The following is an 18,518-nucleotide window of genomic DNA, read 5'->3' on the forward strand; positions in this document are numbered from 1 at the left end:
TGCAAAGAACCTACAGAAATGTTTTTCACTTTCTACATTTCTTCCTCTAAACCAAAACAGTGTTTCAGGTTATTAGTATCTACCACTTTCTTAACTCTTAATTCCACAATTATAAAAAGAAGTCATATCAACAGAGTAATTGAATTAATTCAGTGTCCAAATAATTACTATCCCAAAGATGTTTTTATTAATATGGAAAATTAAACTTTAATTAAATTGACTGAGTTTATTTCAAAAAGATTATCACCAAATCCCTCCCTAAAGGTGTTTTGTTGTTTTTAGAACTGAGTGCATAAAAAAAACCCTGTATGGTCTTCGAAATAAACAATTATACAGAATTCTACAGTTTACAGTAGTACTAATAGGAACTTCTGCATCTTTTCTGATAATACAATCACTTTAATTCCTGGTGCAATAACCAGTCAGATTTTGTAGGGTTTTTTTCTGACATCTGTTTTCATCAATAAGAAGACTTTTAAAAACACAGTTCATATTTATTCTGCGTTTTTTCCTAAACATTTTTTTAAGTCATGTACAATTAATAGAAGATAATTTTTAGCTAAGAACTACAATGTAAAATATGCAAAGTTTCCTTTCTTATTTAATAGGTATAGAATACGCTTCCAAAGTGTCACCTACTACCTTTTAAGTATCTAAAATATATGTCATTTGGTCACATGGCATGAAATGTCATCATCTTAGAGAGAAAACTACCGAGGGAAGTATTCTCATTTACCACTCCTTTTTGTTAGAAGTGGATGGCCTGAAGAAAAGTAGCTTCACCAAAATTCACAGCTGGAATGAACTTCATCAAAATATGTCATTAAGTAGCAGAAAACTGTTCTACAGTCTTCAGGTGTAAATGATGTGAGATCTATAACTGAACAGATTTCACAGCTGTGTAGAGATCTATTTAGTATTAAGAAACCTATAGCTAGAAGTACCTGAGAACTATATTAATACTTCTAAATTAGTATTTTTTTTTAAATTCTCCACAAATTAGTTGAATGCAACGGCTAAAGTAAGAATGGCTGTTGAGTTTATGAAACATTGAAATGTAGAAAATCTGGTTATTTGAGAATAGGCTGTATTCAGGGATCAACTGAAAGACTGAAAAAGAAGACACAAATCACTCAGAGAAAGGTTGGAGTTCTGCTTTGCACTAAAATCTGTTAATATAAATCATCTAAAATATAGCCTTTCTTTTTTTGTAGTCAACCACCAGTGATGCTGCACAGTTGCAAAATTAATTATATTATGTATTTGTTTTGGAAGAATACTTATAAGCTGTAAAATAAATACCATAAAATTTGTGGGTTTTTTCCTTATCCAATTTATAATTGGTTATGTAAAGATCATTGCTGAAAAGAAAAACTATATTGGGACAATCAAGACTTAATATAATAGATTGCTAAATGACAAGCAATTATAATGCCAAAACAGCTTTTCGCCTTGGAAGTAAACAGAATGATGCAAAAATTTAGTTTTCCAATTTCCCTTGGAAACCATGGAATTCACCTTTTCTTCTTATTTTCACTTAAAAATTGCTAGGTTCCTAGCAGTCTTTTATCATTACAGAAAAGTCCTTTCTGAACTTTTCAAAAAGTGCTTAGTTTCTGTCAGAAATATTATTGTTAAAACAACGAATATGCTTAATTTTGGAACAAAGCTATAAGTCATAAAGGGAACTCTAGCTCAGTTTTCTGTGTTTTCTATGGTCAGGCCTCACAGGAAACCGTGACTAGCAGAGTGCAAAGTTTTACTGATGTACAGCTGCTCCTAAAACATCATGAGAACCCCCCAACTCACAGATTAACCTATAAGAGGAATGTATGAGATGTCCTGGCAGAATCCTTATTAGCATTTTGAAATTGAAATATAATTGTGGGAAAGAGCAACCCAAGGCATTTATTTTGGTCTGTTTGTTGCCAAAAGTAACTGAAATTAAGCAAGTTTTTGCAGCATGTAAAGACATACTGTCTTCTCATGTAACTGTTAAAGGCTTATTTTAAAAAGTTGAAATAAATTTATCATTTTAGCAAAAGGAGAGGGACTGTGACAACCTACTGAAGTGCACTCTGCATGACTTAAAGGAAGATAATTATTCATATTCTATCAATTAATTGAGATTATATACTTGATATAGATAATATTGGAAGTTGTGATATGTACATGGAGATGAAGGGAACCAGCAACTCAGCCTGTGATCTGAAAATTCCAACCATCCCAAATCTTTTAAGTTTTCCATCTTTAAGTTGCTTGTTTCTTTCTCCCTCTTTCTCTTCACAAAAGCCTAGATGACTTATTAAGATGTGGGGTCACCTTTGCAGCTAATATGGTGGTGGTCGACAAAGAAAGTACAATGAGTGCTGAAGAAGACTACATGGCAGATGCTAAGACTATTGTAAATGTTCAAACACTCTTTAGGTAAGGCATTTTTGCAATCCGTCTATACATCCTCATTAATTGTAAAATACTTTATGCCTTTTGTACTCAGGTAAGAAATGATCTTGTTTATTTCTTCTGTTTAAGTTTTCCCTCATATGAAATTGTGTCTTATATGGGCAAACTTTTTCCCAACCTGCTTATCAGTACGCTCAGAATCCTAAGGTATTCTGAAATCTCAGATGAAAATCTTTGCATCTCAAAACTGGGTGATCATTTTAAAAGTCAACTGTCAGGTTTGCAAGAAGGAAAATAAAGCTGTTCTTGGAGACTTAGGATCAGAGATAGTTGAGAAAATATTTTTTTTCTCAGTGTGGCAGTCATACACAGTAAAGGTAAAGCCAGTATGAAAAGCAGATCCATCTAATGCTAAAAGGTGCATCACTGTGAAGTTAATAGTAAGTGTTCACATTTTGAATATTTAGTTTTGAACAAAATTTAGGCTTTTAGGCACTTGTATGCAACATTACATATGAGAACAACTGAGTCATGAAGGAATAACTGAATACAGGGAAAAAAAATGATCAGTCTAATAAAGAGGCTGAGAAGACTGTGATGAAGAGCTAATCACCCTATTTCTTGTTCCTCTCCTGAATAAAGCCTCACTTCATTGACTGAAGATATTTAACACAAGTACCAAAAAGATACATGTCCCTTTAAACTGTGGAAAAGTTCTTCTGTGCTTAGAAAAAAAAAAAAAAAAAAAAATTCAAAATGCAAAAACACCCTCCCCCCAAAACAAAACATACCACACATAAAATATGAAATGTCTCCCTGATCTGGGGCTTAAGTCTAGCACTTCCTGTTGTTCATTCTAATAAAACTAGGGCAAAATTATATCCTTCCCTAGAGGTTTCAGTATCATTCAATATTGCTTCCCTTTTCTGTGTCAAGCCTTCCACATAAGATGCACAGTAAAAGTCTTTTGAATATGTCAGTGTTTTAGAAAACTGAGCTCACTAAAACACAAGTATTTTCAATGAAGATTTTTTTTTTTAATGCAGCTGTGTGTGAGAATGTAGTTAAATGCTGTCGGTATTTCTTCATGTGCTCAAAAGAAGCATAATTTACGTTGCATGAGAAATTGTAGTTCTGTCTTTTTCTAACTTTGAATTTGTACCTGATACCAGCACAGGTGTGCATGTTTCATAATCACACCTAAATTTAATTTAGAAACTATAATTGAACTTAATCTGTGCATCATTCAAGTTTGTTCTTAACCATATTGTGCTAGGGTATGACATACATCATATGAATTTTTCAGAAACATTTTTACCCCCAAATATAAAATAGAAAAATACTAAATAAAAAAATGAAACTTACCAAGTACCAGATGATTTTTCTTGTAGTTGTGTTCTACTTTGTAAAATACTGAAGAAAAAAAAAAAAAAATCACAGTAGCTTACTATGTACCATAGGTATCCAGCTAGAACTTGCTATATAATCATTTGGTTGTCTTGCACAATGCTTACAACTAGATGGCAGTTTTAACTCATGTATGAACTATATATCTGGTTTCATATAATTTTAAGACTACACAGTACTTTCACAAATATTGAAATTAGAACAAATATCTGTGTTTAAGACTTAACAATACTTTTTCAGAAAACTTTGTAAACTTTTACAAGTAGTGTACTGTATGATTTTTTCCCAATTTTTTTCCATAGAATACGTACAATAGTTTAACTTCATTTTTATATCATATAAAAGTTGTAGAAATAATGTCAGCTTTGGGAAGAGGCATAATGTAGTGGCATTTAGCTGTTCTACAGAATAAACTGCATTCATTGCACCAAGGTAAATAGTTTTGTGAATGGACTTTAAAAATATGTTTAAAGGCCTTTTTGTTACTTAATAATAGCTAATAATATCAGAAACTAGTGATGAAAAGGCTAGATATGGTGGAGAACAATAGCATTAACACAAACTGTAATGTTAAAGAAGGATTTTAAACCACTGGAGTTTTGCTAACATCAACGAAGAACATTCCTCTTAGGTCTCACAAAGTGAAACATTCAGAAGATAGAGGCTAATCTAAACCTCACTGATTTGATTGACTCAGATCAGCTGACCTCATTAAGGTTCTGGACGGGCCTAAAAAGGTGATGTAAGTGCGCCGCAATACTGTTTGGCCTAGATTAACAGGTCTCATATACCTGTTCTGACATTACATAAATTGATAATTAATAATATTGCTTTGCCAGAAGAATGTGTCCCCCACACACCTTAGAAGACAGATGTATTTTTTTATAACAACAGGGTTATTAGCACCTTTAAGGCTAGAAACTCGTCCATACCAATTAAAGCTGTGATACGACACTAGTTTATCTTACTTAAAAGGAGTAAAGTGTGACTCAAATGGTCACACTGACTAAGAAACTAAATCTTTAATCCTTTGAATGGGAAAGAACAAGTTAGCATAGCTTAAAAGTACAAGGAGAAAATACTAGTTTTGGACTGTGTCCTAGAGAAGCTTTTCACTTTTTAATGTGAAATATGAAGCCAACCACTGAGTCTCTATTGACAGTTATGAGTCCACCAGAGAAAAATAGTGGGTTTCCTCAGGCAGTAGGTCTGTACTAGAAGTGGTGTTTATATTTATTCTTGCTTTCTATTAATTAATGGGTTTACATGTTGGTGTTTGGGAGGCCCTGTTTTTAAGTTTTTATTAGCTAACGTCTTGAAGGTTATGTTTCAAATACTGCAAGAAGCCTACTGACAACAGTACACCTAAAAAGTCAATAGTATGGCTGCTATCTAGCACCAATTTATAGATAAACCAAATGAGATGTTAAAATGGCATTACACTGGGGTTTTTTTTGGTTCAAAAAAGCACTAAATGTATCTCTTGCTTGTCTGATTCCCAAATGCCAATTCAACAGCAACCCATGTCTTCCACCAAGCTGATTAGGGATTTTTTCACCCCATCCACTCTTTTTTTACCAGAATGGGATGGGATAGAAAAGAGGGATCTTTGCACAGAAATATCCTGCTCCAGTGCTGAAAGCTTGTGGGCAATGTGCCTTACACCCTGGGCAGAGGCCCTGACCACCTGGAAGGTCATTTCCCTTAATTCTGCTAAAAGACATACCCATCATCATATGTTTGGGATCATGTGATCATTACCGGTCTACGTTTTGGCATGAACAGACCTAGGAAACTGTATTGCAATAATATGGCTTTAATATATACTGGCAGACAGTTTTGACATACGTTCCCCACATTTAGGCTCTGCTTGAATTGTCATTTCAGTGAAGTTCCTCCCTACTAAAATGAGGGAAAAAGACTAAAGACTTGCAAATGGGTACACTGGATTCCATTTGACACTAACTTACTAAATGCAGCTTTCAAGAAAACCACTTTAATTTTTCTCTGAATAAAACAGAAGTCACACACATTAATGATGTCACTAGTACTACAGTTATCTATTGTCATATGTAGATAAGTACTTTCACGATCAGCAGAACAGATTATGAATGCACCTCTTATTTTCTGAGACTAATCTTTAGAGGAAATAAATAATAGTTGTGTTCTATTCCAAGTTGTTTACTATTTGCATAGCATAAACTACACATTTATTTCTAGTTTTTAGAGCCCTGAGGTCTGGGAAGGGGCTCTTTAGTCTGCTTCATGAAAATCCGTGTAATTCAGCCAGATCAGAGTTAAACTTTCTTCATTGTTCTTTGTTATTGGAAACCTGAATTAGTGTTAACTTATAAAAATTCTGTATATGTAAATATCTCAAAGTGAAAATATAAGTAAACATAAGCATACATTTTCTCAGCAACCCACAAGAAGTGTTAATTTTCATCTATGTTGCTCATTCTGTGTACACAGAGCATACAAATAGAATGCAAAAAAAAAAAAAAAAAAAAAAAAAAAAAAATAAAATGTAGTTTACATGCAACCACATACTAAGTGTGGGCTATATAGTTTTGCATTTTTCATTGATTCCTACAGATCTGTGTCATTTTAGAAATTATTAAATAAAATCTCTGGTAATGAAATTAAGTGGTTCCTTTCCAGATTTAAAATATTTTATAAGCCTAACCTTTGAATGTGTGTTCGCTTATTTGTGAATTCTACAAAGAATGTTCTACAGTTTCCTCTGCTATTATACCAGCATTTCATTGTGCCAAAAAACACCGCAGGTTTCAGGCACTTCATTAAAAACTTGGACATGAACACAAGCTAAAGCATTATGTAGAGCCTTACATTTGTGAATTGTTATAATTAGAGGTCTAACTGTTACATTCTTTTAAAATACAGGTTGTTCTCAAGCCTAAGCATTATCACAGAACTAACTCACCCAGCCAATATGAGATTCATGCAGTTCAGAGCCAAAGACTGCTATTCTCTTGCTCTATCCAAATTAGAAAAGGTAAGGAGATTTGCCTCCCCCATCCCAAATTTAAATGTTATCATTTTAACCCTTTTTCTGATTTTATAACAATGCTTTCAAAACAAGTGGAAACAGTGAAATTATTTTATGTTTGCAGAGCTAATGTAAAAGATTATTTTTTCCACATTCTACCCTCATTTAATAATGAACTTTAAGTTCCATCACTTTACAATATAATATTAATCCACCAACACCACCTGGACAGAAGTGTTGCTCAGGGAGAACTGGATAATTTGGATAACTGAATATTTAGAGCTAATACGGTGCTGCCACAGGCAATTAATGTGGAAAATATTTTCATTGAATAAACACTTAAAATATTTAAAGCTTTTATTATAATAATTTTTTTTTATCCCAATTCACTTCAAAGGAACTATACTTACATATTCCATATACATTTCCATGTATCTGTGTGGGGTATTTGCATTACTGTGATAGTTTGGGAACAGCAACTGTTAGTACCACTATTTAAATGCTAGATAAAACCTTCATATTCTATACATTCTAGTGCTTGTGTTGGCATTTTCAAGCCATGGAACAGGGAGGCTATATGGAGAGATGTTTAATTTAATTTGCTTGTCCAAAATACTGTTGATAAAACATTAGACAGGGCATAAAAAGTAACACTATGCATCTGTTGAACTTGGTAAACTCAAGGACAATCCTCTTTTTCTTGGACCTTTGTTGGTGATCTGACCTACCTACCTCTGCAGTCCACAAAACTTACAGTATTATGTTCATGATCCTTTCGGCCATTTTCTGAGTTTATGAGAGTAAGACAAATAATATCACTGTGCCAGGCTTCAAGGACAGACACCTTTCACTCCAGTCATCTATTTTTCCCCTTGCTGTCAATCTAGACATTACTGCTAGGTTCTCTCACGTAGCCTCCCAGTTTGTTCATCTCAGATATCTTGCACATCTTAGAAAATCTGAATTCGTGCTAAAATCTTTATATAGAATTAGCATATAATTTCCATTTCCGAGCTGTATGGTAAATTTCCTAGATTTGGGGGATTACAGATATCTCAGACAAAGAGTGGATTGAGAGTGGCCCTGTGGAGGACCTGGGGGTACTGGTGCATGGAAAACTGACTGCGAGTGCGCTCGCAGCCCAGAAAGCCAACAGTATCCAGGGGTGCATCAAGAGAAGTGTGGCCAGCAGGTCGAGGGTGAGGATTCTCCCCCTCTGCTCCACTCTTGTGAGACCCCACCTGCTAGACCTGTATCCAGCTCTGGGGGCACCAACACTAGAAGGACATGGACCTGCTCAAGTGGGTCCAGGGAAGGCCACGAGGATGATTGGGGGCTGGAGCACCTCCCCTGTGAGGACAGGCTGAGAGAGTTGGGGTTGTTCAGCCTGGAGAAGAGAAGGCTCTGGGGAGACTTGCTAGCGGCCTTCCAGTGCTTAAAGGGGGTACAGGAAAGGTGGGGAGGGATTCTTGATCAGGGGGTGTAGGGATAGGAGGGGTAACTGTAAAACTAAAAGAGGGTAAATTTAGATTAGATCTAAGGAAGAAAGTCTTCCCTGTGAGGGTGGTGAGGCACTGGCACAGGTTGCCCAGAGCAGCTGTGGCTGCCCCCTCCCTGGCAGTGTTCAAGGCCAGGTTGGACGGGGCTTTGAGCAACCTGGGCTGGTGGGAGGTGTCCCTGCCTATGGCAGGGGGGTTGGGACTAGACAGTCTTTAAGGGCCTTTCCAACCCAAAACATTCTATCATATGATTCTATGATATTTCAGATATTTCACTATTTACTGTATAGTGTGTTCAGATAGATAATTTTAATATATATTTGATAGAAGCCTTTTCATACAAACTTATCTTTACAAGCCAGCTCCCAGTTTCTTAGACAAGAATCAAATTTTGCAAAAATTCAGCCTGTCTCTGAGGTAGGATAAGTATTGGAAGTCAATCATTTCTCAGTTGACTATCATGCTTATATTTCAACCACAAGATGTAAATTTCTGGATGATCTTTTGTGATGTTGATCTTTGCCTGAAATAGAATGAAGGCTTAATCTTATTTAGGTTTTTCTCCATTTAAAATGGACAACTGTGAGAAAGTGAGACAAATGCTGTTACACAAAGAGAGGAGCAATCTGCAGTGGGAGGCAGATATTCATTTGGATCATATTACTCCGACTATCCATTAAAGTTTGTACCTGTGGTTCCTTCATTTTAGCACTCCCTCCCCTCAGTGGTAACCTCAGGTATAATTACCTGGAACTGGCTGGAATAATGCATTGCCAGTTTATTCAGGGCAACAAGTGCCAGCAGCTGGATGGTGCTTTCAAGACTGTGTTCCAACCTAACTTAGTTCCTTGGTGTATTATTGCCAACCACACTTTTTTTTTAAATTGTTAACATATTCCCTGAATCCATCCATACAGTTTAGTGGTAAGGGGAAGTAAGAATAGTAACAGCTTTCCCAGTATGTGGTGTCTACAGCTGCTTCTGGAATACTTGGGGGTGGAATACTCCATGGGCTGTAGCCTGTCTACTTCAATGCAGTGAAACCAGGATTTTATCTCAGTTCTATTTCATGCTTTACACAGGCTCCGTCATTTTTCTGGCAAATGTTCTGGAAATCAATAGAAATATAATAACTTCTTACTTATATTTATTAAGTTATTGAGCAAATGTAAAATTGTGAATATAGGCTGGCAGCTGAACAGTTAAATAACTTCCTATAAAAATTATGCTGTGCTGTAATAGAGGTAGATAAATTATCTTAAAGAAAGAACATTTTCTTCATTGCTGTTGAATTTGCCTGCTGTTGACTTTTCCTTCAATTCTTCTTAACATTTGCAGGGAGCACTTCACAGGTGGTGCTGTAGTTCATTTGATGTTTCAGAACTCCCTCATGCAAAATGAAAGGCAATTAAAAACGAGTAAAAATTATCTAATGCAGTCAAATGTACAGTTTATTGTTATTTCTGCATTAAGCACCTCCATTTTCAGAAAGACTAAAAAAGTCAGGCAAGTTGCCCTCAGGTAGCACTGAAACACACATGCGAAATCGACTTTTCAAACTAATGGGCCGCAGAAGAAAGATATGCAAATCCAAAGTCCATCTGCTGTTGCAGCTGCAACTTTCCTCATTTTAGAGATAAATCTGAACACCAAACTCAGCACTGACAAGAAAGCAATGGCCCTTATACAACAGAGAGATAGAAAAACAAAACACCCGTCGTCTAAACTTAAAACTTATGTTCTCCATTTGTCTTAGATAAGAAAAAAAAAGAGGTAACCACTCCCTCTTTCTTGAAAAAAAGTGTTTAGAATGTCTTGGATAAGATTCACACTGGTTTAGTATGACTTTTTTTTTTTTTTTTTTTTTTTTAAATTTTTCAAGTAAATATTGCAGGTGTGAACTGAATGATATAAATTCTAAACATTTAACTGATCATTTTAGAATATGTGCAAACACCTATATCTTTTAATCAAATCTATACTGTGATTTTGTATCTTTCAACATACATGCGAGGTGAGCGGAAATCTATCTGGTATGACCCAGTATATTTGCAATGATATACACAAAGCCAGACTGCTTTTTTCACCTTCAATTAAAGATAGGGCATTGCTGTATCCATTTGTTTTTAATATTATTGAGGTTTTAAGCAGATGTGAAGTAACATTAAGTAATAGCAAACAATAATGATACATGAGTTATAAAAAAAAGATTGGTACCTCTTAACTGGTTTAAGTAATATTTTAGATGTATTTCTAGTGATTTACATCATCTACAATTCTAAAAGCATGTAATTAGCATACACATTTGGCTCTTGAACTGGCACATTTTTAGAAAGCCTTTTCCAGATAACCACAGAAAACTAACAAAAAGGTAGAACAGTAAGCAATTGAGAACACATAGTCCAGGATATTGTAAACTGATATAAGAGTGAAGTGCTATCAATCCAAAATCCCTTATGTCCAGAAAAAGACTGTACACAGGTTTCCACACCCAGATTTCTGCTGAGCCTTATATCTGACGTGGGCAACAACCAACATTTAGCAAAAATAACATGGCCTAACTGTTTCCTATAGTAAACCACTACCTCTGTCACCTTTATATGTTCTTGCATGACTCCCATCCCCTGCCCTCCACCCATCCTTCTATGTTAATTAAAGCAACTTACATTGTTTGTACACAACAGTTTCAGCCTATCATGGCAGTTCGCATATTACTATCCGTATCAGATGAGAATATATTAAATCAAGATGGACCCTAGATCTCATTTCAACCACTGACAGAGGGGCCAAAACAGGGCTTCAGGTTAGTTTGAGGTTCGTACTTTGTTACTGGTATCATAGGATTAACGGTTATGAAGGAGTAAGCATTTATTTAGAAATAATAAAAAGATAAAACCATGATAAAGAACCCTGAAAAGGGTTTGACACAAATATAAATGAAGGTAGAAAAGAGGGAACTTGACCTTCTGGGCAGATATTCTTTGGTATTCTGACAATATGCAAACCAAAAAGGAAATAATTAACTTCAAATTAAATGGCCAATATGGAGGAAGCACATGCTAAGAACTTCTCAAAACCACAAGTGTACACATGTTATTACTTTGAAAGAAAGCAGTAATAACTCTGAGCTTCATGACTTGAGCAAAGCCACAAACATAGGAAGACTGAAGATGAAGTAAAGATCTCCATCCATTAAATAGCTGTGTCTTAAAATGTCATACTTATATTTGAAGTTCTATAGGACGCACTCATGCCATGATCTTTTATTTATGTTCCTAGAAATGATCTATGATTTTAAGTAGATATATCCCCTTCCTCATTAATTCCAAAAAATGTCAGGAGCTGCTGGGCATCACACTTACAGTGAAGTAAAACTGCAGGGACATTCTGGCACATTACTAGCTTCTGCATCCATAGTAATCTCTGGGAATTGAATAAGTCTTCAGGTAATAAAGCACAACTCAATACATTGGATTTCTCACAAATCCTTTTCAAGCAATAATAAAGAAAAAGCAAGCTTGTAGTAAGAGATGGGAGGAAACAATGTAAGAAATGTAAAATAAAGGAGGAAAATAAATTTCTAAGCTTCCATTTTAAAATAAAACAAATAGGAACATACTTATGTTTACCATCAGAATTTTGGATAAGAATCAAATTATTCCCAAAATACCTCTTGCCTTAGCCCACCTTTCTCAGCACAAAAACAGAATCTGCTGCAAATTTCTCTAAACAGATGGAAGGATAAACATACCTGCATCACATGATAGGAGGTTAGTCACTTCACAGCCAGTTCCCTATAAAATACTTTATGGCATGATTCATAAGGGATTTCATGTAACGTGTGTTCTAATATGCATGCAGTGTTAATCTTGAAGTATTTTTTGTAAAATAAATTTTACAGCTTTTTCCATATTTCACACACAAGTTTTTATTTTCTTAATAGCAATTTAAGAAACATATCTTCTACTTTGTCTTACTGCACTAAAAGAAAAGCAGTCGAATATATGAGATCAAACTACAAAAGAAATACATAAGTGCTTGTTTCTGTGCCTTATGCTAGTAAGCACAATGGTATGCTTATCTAGGTAAAAGTGTTCTTTGTACAATTAGACCACTTTTTTCTTCAGCTTTCAGAAGTGCATGCGTGTGTGTGCCTATGTGTGTGAGAGAGTGTGCGTACCTGAATGTATGCATTTCTCATGAAGAAGAAACTCTAATACGAGCCAGTAGTATTTGGTCAGAACACAGAGAATGTTTGGAATAAAAACCCCCTGAAATAATAACTAAATTTTATTTCCTTAAAAATTTTTTAAAGAAGATTTTTGTCTGGAGAGAAAATTCATTTTGTGTGACAACTTTCTCAACTCCACTCATATGAAGCCACAGAAATCAACAGGTACAACCAGACAGGTACAATCCAATGACAAACAGGGATTAGAAGCTGCTGTTCAACAGAACCAATAGAGCAGACTGCTGATTTGCAAATCACAGAAGCAGAGCACGGTTAGCACTGGAAGGGACATCTGGAGGTCATCTTGCCTAAGGCCCCTGCTCAGGCAGGGCGCCCTAGAGCCAGTTGCCCAGGATAATGTCCAGAGGACTTTTATCTCCAAAGAGGGAGACTCCACAACCTCCCTGGACAATCTGTGCCAGTGCTCAATACTCTCACTGTAAAAATGTGTTTCCTGACATTCAGAAGGAACTGACTGTGTTTCAGCTGTTGCCCATTGCCTCCTGTCCTGTTCCCTATGCATCACTGAAAAGGGCCTGATCTCCAGGCGAAACAGTCCCAGTTCTCTCTCAGTCTTTCCTTGCACGAGAGATGGTCCAGTTTCTTGATCATCATAGTGGAGTTTTTCTGGACTACCAATGGTAGCTCCATCTCACCTTGTACTATGGATCCTAGAACTGGACACAGCACTTCAGGTGTGGTCTTACTAGTGCTGAGTAGTGGGAAAGGATCGCCTCCCTCCTCCTGCTGGCAGCTCTCCTCCTAATGCAGCCCCGGACACCTTTCACATTCTTTGCCACAGGGGTACATTGCTGGCTCATGTTCGCTTGGTGTCCACCAGGACCCTCAGACTCTTTTCTGCTGAGCTGCTTGTTCACCAGTGAGTCCCCAGCGTGTAGTACTGCGTATATGTGGTGGATGTGTCTCAGTTCCAAGACATGTAACATTTCTGTACTTTGAGAGCACACTCTATTCTTCATGGCGTCTCTGAACTTAAAATTTGATATTTCTTGTTTTCTTAAAATAAACAACAATGAAAAAATCACCTCCACCTGTTATTATGCTTTCTGATAAGAGAAGGAATGGGAAGCACATTGTGGTGTGATTCCTCTGCAATGAGATGTGATAAGTAAAAGGCATAACTATAGTTACATTTTTCTGCATCCCTTCCCCAGAAGCATCAGAGCAAGAAGTTTCTACTCAGTCCATCTCTGATCTCACATCATCACATTCACTGAAATACCATTTCTTCCCTTTTGCATCAGATTCTGTTCATGTTTCATGTTCCTGTTCCTAGTAGACTTTCTGGACCTGAATGAGAGTCCACTGGCAGCACCAAGGAATTGGAGCAGGAATAACAAGAGCTTTGCTCTAAGCACAGTTGAAATCCCTCAGTCATTTTAAAAATGATCTGGTAGACTATGCTCATGCAATTTGAGATGAGATGATTGAAACAACACATGCATTAAACAATCTTTCAACCTGAAAAACTGTAAGTACAGAACAAAGATGCTACATATTTGTAGAAAGAATATTCAGAGTAAAGGGATTTTATACTTTTGACCTCTTTCAAGGTAATCTCAATGATGTTTTGATTATAGTCCTTCCAAAAACAACACTAAACTATTTTCTGTTTTTTAATTCCTTAACAGAAAGAGCGAGAGAAGGGATCTAATCTGGCATTTATGTTTCGGCTGCCTTTTGCTGCTGGCAGGGTTTTCAGCATCAGTATGTTGGATACGCTGCTTTATCAGGTACTATAAACAATAATGTGACTTATATTAACACAGACATGCATTGTTACCAGCCATTTTATTGTACTTGTTACATGACACTGTTTTCCCACATCTAAGCCATTAATGTGTGTATCTGTACCAGGAACAATCAAAGGCAAAAGATGATGGAGCATATTCCACATGACAGTAGTACCTCAGTTATCAACCCCAAAATCATGCTGTCCTTGCAGAAAAAATTCTGGTTTTAAACAATATAATACTGTCTGTGAACCTCTCCACAGTCAAATATGTGGGATAGTTTTGATAAGGCCTACATAAAATACAGACTTGCACTCTGCAACAAAAGGGCAGTACCTATTCTCACAAAGTAGTGTCTCTAACCATGAAAATCAAGAGAATTACTTTTATGAGTAATTTATCAGTCATCTGCATTTCCTGATAGAGGCCTTAATTACTTCATTGCATCCTTTCCTCTTACTCATGTTGACTAGACCTCTAGATGACCCATCATCATATCTTAAAGTAATGCACTCTGGCCCTAATAAGAAATATATGCAGTGGCTACAAAGAGACACAGAGGAAAAAAGAGGAAGCACTGAACCTTGTTGCCCAAGAATCCAGGACAGAGCTCCTCATGCAAAAAAAAAAACCAAACCAAAACTATAACAGTCTGTGGGGGTAAAAGAAGAGCAACAGCCTCAGATGGTTGAAGGAAAAATATATCAGAAAATATGGGGTCAGGACAAATATGGGTAGTAGCTGCTGGTTTCAGGGTGGAAAAAGAAGAGAATATTGACCTTGCTTCTCAGCAATGACCACGTTTCTGCATACCCTGATAACATCAGGATGCCGAAACAGCAGCCCCCAGCATTAGCCTTCAAGATCTAGCTATGCAGAAGTGGCAACACGACCATGGCCCATGTAGTCTCCTCAACTAAGCAGCTACTTACCTACTCTGCCTATATCATGTGGATGCTTTTGTATTCAGGCACTAAACATTCTTTCAGAGAAATGAGTTTACTTGGTAATTTGGTGCATTGAAAGTGCTCTTTCATCTCAATTCTACTTCCAAATAAATTCCCTCAAGGCAAACTCAAACATAAACAGGACAATTCCTGGAACTAAGCTTTTCTCAAAGAGTCATTAATATATAAACCAGTCATGTAAATGGAAAGTACCAAAAGCACAAAAGCCAGCAGATGTAAAGCTATTTATCAAATTTTAGATGTTTTAGAAGGAAATGTATTTATAAAATATTTTTAATGATGTCCCAGAATTTCAACATCACACATGGCAATATTTTTTAAAAAAGATTAAGACACTTATATGGAATTAGATCTGTCATCATCAACAACTCCTGCCAGCACATACGTAACTTCAATATTTTATATTTGCTTCTACACATAATCAGTTATTCTGTGACCTGACAGAGCAAAACCATTCACTAGAAAGTGTTTAAGACAAAAAGCCCTCCCACACTCATTCTTACTCAAATTCCACCTGTTCTTTCTTTGAACTCTTACTAATCAGGTAAACTGTAATTTTTCTAGAATTACCCTTCTTATTCTAAGTTACAAATACTACGATGACAAGTTCTCTCTGTTGTTTTTTTTTTTTTTTCATGGTCCCATCCTTTTCTGTATGACATCTTTTTCATCTGCATACAAGGAGCAGAGTAAATGACATGGGAAACAGCAGAGTTCATCTGGTGCTTCCTATTTTAGGTCAAAAGAAAAACCTCTGAATTATCTTTAGGACACTGACTGAAAAATGAAAACTTGGTCTAGCAAATCCTTGTGAATACACTTGATAATTTAATAATTCCATATCATAAATGATGCAGCCAAGATAACAAATAAGTGAATGTTACAAGATGCTCATCAATGTCAACAATTGGAAGATTACTAGTAAAAGAATTAAAACAGTTGAATCACTATGTATCAAACTAAACCTGTCTAGCTTCTGAGTTTAAACATATGCTATAACTCTAACTCTAAGGGATTTATATAACACCTTTGTAAGATATTTGTTTATTAAAACCTATCTTTACGTTTGTATTAAGCCAGAAGAGCTAATTGCAAGTTATGTTCCAACAAGGATTGATAGCCTGCCTTGAATGCTGCCCTACTACCTCAGAAGAGGTGGCAGTGAACAGTCCTACCACAGGTAGTAGAACAGCCACATGGCCCTCTGATTCCAGCAGCCCAGCTCATAAGGAGGAGAAATACTTTTGATTTTAGCTGATTGAATGTCTGTTCCCAGTATTAGCCTACACTTCTACATTTAGCATAATTTCTACCTTTTAACCAATCAGCAAAATACTTCTGTTAGCGGAGCAACAAGCCAGACCTGAGATAAGGCAGATCAACCCTTAAAAAAATAGATAGAATTGCAAAGGCAAATTACTCATTTCAATTAAAATAATATCACTCTCACAATAGTATTACCCACTACTCAGTACTGCAGACCCATCTAACATACAACAGCATTTCTTTGGCACAGAAGAGTTCATATTTATAATCTCACATCTAATCAGGCTAACACCTTACTTCTTACTTACATCTACATTAATCTTTGATTTCATGGTGCCTTATTATGCCTTAGACTCTCGGAATTCTGTATGTACCTTGCATGCATAACCAAATAAGAACAAGTATTTTATCTAAGTAGAGTCATCACAAAGAAAGGAATAGCTATTTCTACAGCGATGAAGGTACTTAAAAGATAAAATGATGTAAATACAGATGCACAATTTCTTTGAAATTCACACATGGTGCTAATGGTTACCTGCTCATCTGTTCATTAAATCTTTTTTCTTTCTTTTCCATCTCTCCTGTTAAAAATCTTGCAGTCATTTGTGAAAGATTATATGATTTCTATCACAAGACTTCTGCTGGGACTTGATACCACACCAGGATCTGGGTTTCTCTGTTCTGTAAGTTTTTTTAAAAAAACAAACAAACAAAAAAAACCCACCCCTGAGTTATTACTGAGTAGCAGAGAAGATTCTGTACTGTCTCCAAAATACCTCTAATTTCTTTGTATGGCACTTTCTTTCGTGAAAGTCCAAGAAAAGCCATCTGTTTTCTTCTTCACCAGGGGAGAAGACAAGAAAATCAGACAGAAAACATACCCATTTTTAGTTACTTCCATAGGAAAATACACACCCCATGGCCTCCCCCCAGTAAAAACCAATACATTCTATAAAACACAAAAATAGGAAAGATAGGAAGACACAGGAAAAATGTATTTTTTAATGAAACAGCAATGGCAGTTCAAGAGGAAGTTTGAAAAATTAATCATGTAAAAACCAGTGAGCACTACCTATATTGTACTGCCTGGCTAGCACTTACACACAATGCTATTTCACAACATCCGTTTCCATCATAGCCAATAATGGGCAGAACCCGATTTTACATAAAGATAAGATTACTTTAGTTCAGGTGCCAAAGTTCAGAAGTCGTCTTTATGTATGGCAGTATTCCCCAATGCAGAGTTTTATTTTTTTATATCTACTTTTTATATGAATATATACACACACATATAGAAAATAAAACCATAAAATTTTATTTTTTATTAAAAATAAAACCCACTTTTCTGTTTTCTTCCGCACCCTTCACACCCTAGGTGACAAAAAGATCAATAGAAGTTATTTACCAGTTGCTTCCTGGGGCACTGTAAAGAATTGCATGTTGTTTTAAAAAAGGACATTAATACCACTGGCTTACGGAAGTTATTTAAATATTGTGAAAACCAATTATGGCTTTGTTCGTCAATTGTTAAGCTTTGTTACAGTGAATGCAAGACAGCTGATTCTCAGAAAAGGGGCTCACATATCTTGAAATAATGCTAGTGTAATAGTAATGAAATACTTGAGATAAATTCATGTCTTTCTTATGCTATTTCTGCTTAGTATATTACTTTCCCCCGATCCTTTCTTCCCAGACATTCAGCCTGCAGTGAATGGTTATTTGACTGCATTCAGAAAACTCACTCATTCTTCACTCTATTTATCAGCAGTTTCTTACTGCTCTCAATATTTAGTTTATTCTTTCATATTTTTATTTTAATTTTTGTATTTGAGTCAGATATGAACACTAGGTAAAGGATATAAGTTTTAAAGTAATTTTAAACAAGAAGAAAAGTAGTTTCCCAAGACTGAACCATTTGCACTGTCTCCCAAACAGGGAGAGAACAAAAAAACGTGTCTACAAACTCATCAGATTCCAGAT

At 35.8% G+C, this 18,518-nt stretch overlaps 1 protein-coding gene across 1 annotated transcript in view; it reads left to right on the forward strand.

Moving 5' to 3' along the window:
- The window catches only part of KCNT2 (potassium sodium-activated channel subfamily T member 2), a 124,675-nt gene that overhangs the window by 83,214 nt on the left and 22,943 nt on the right, over positions 1-18,518 (forward strand). The window contains exons 23-26 of the mRNA XM_026853976.1: positions 2,293-2,427; positions 6,715-6,826; positions 14,203-14,304; positions 17,138-17,221. Of these exons, the coding sequence (XP_026709777.1) occupies positions 2,293-2,427; positions 6,715-6,826; positions 14,203-14,304; positions 17,138-17,221 (433 nt within the window). The remainder of the gene's footprint in view (positions 1-2,292; positions 2,428-6,714; positions 6,827-14,202; positions 14,305-17,137; positions 17,222-18,518) is intronic.

This window comes from Athene cunicularia, assembly GCF_003259725.1.
Source record: "Athene cunicularia isolate RWA chromosome 8 unlocalized genomic scaffold, athCun1 chr8_part1, whole genome shotgun sequence".
Classification (NCBI taxonomy): Eukaryota; Metazoa; Chordata; class Aves; order Strigiformes; family Strigidae; genus Athene; species Athene cunicularia.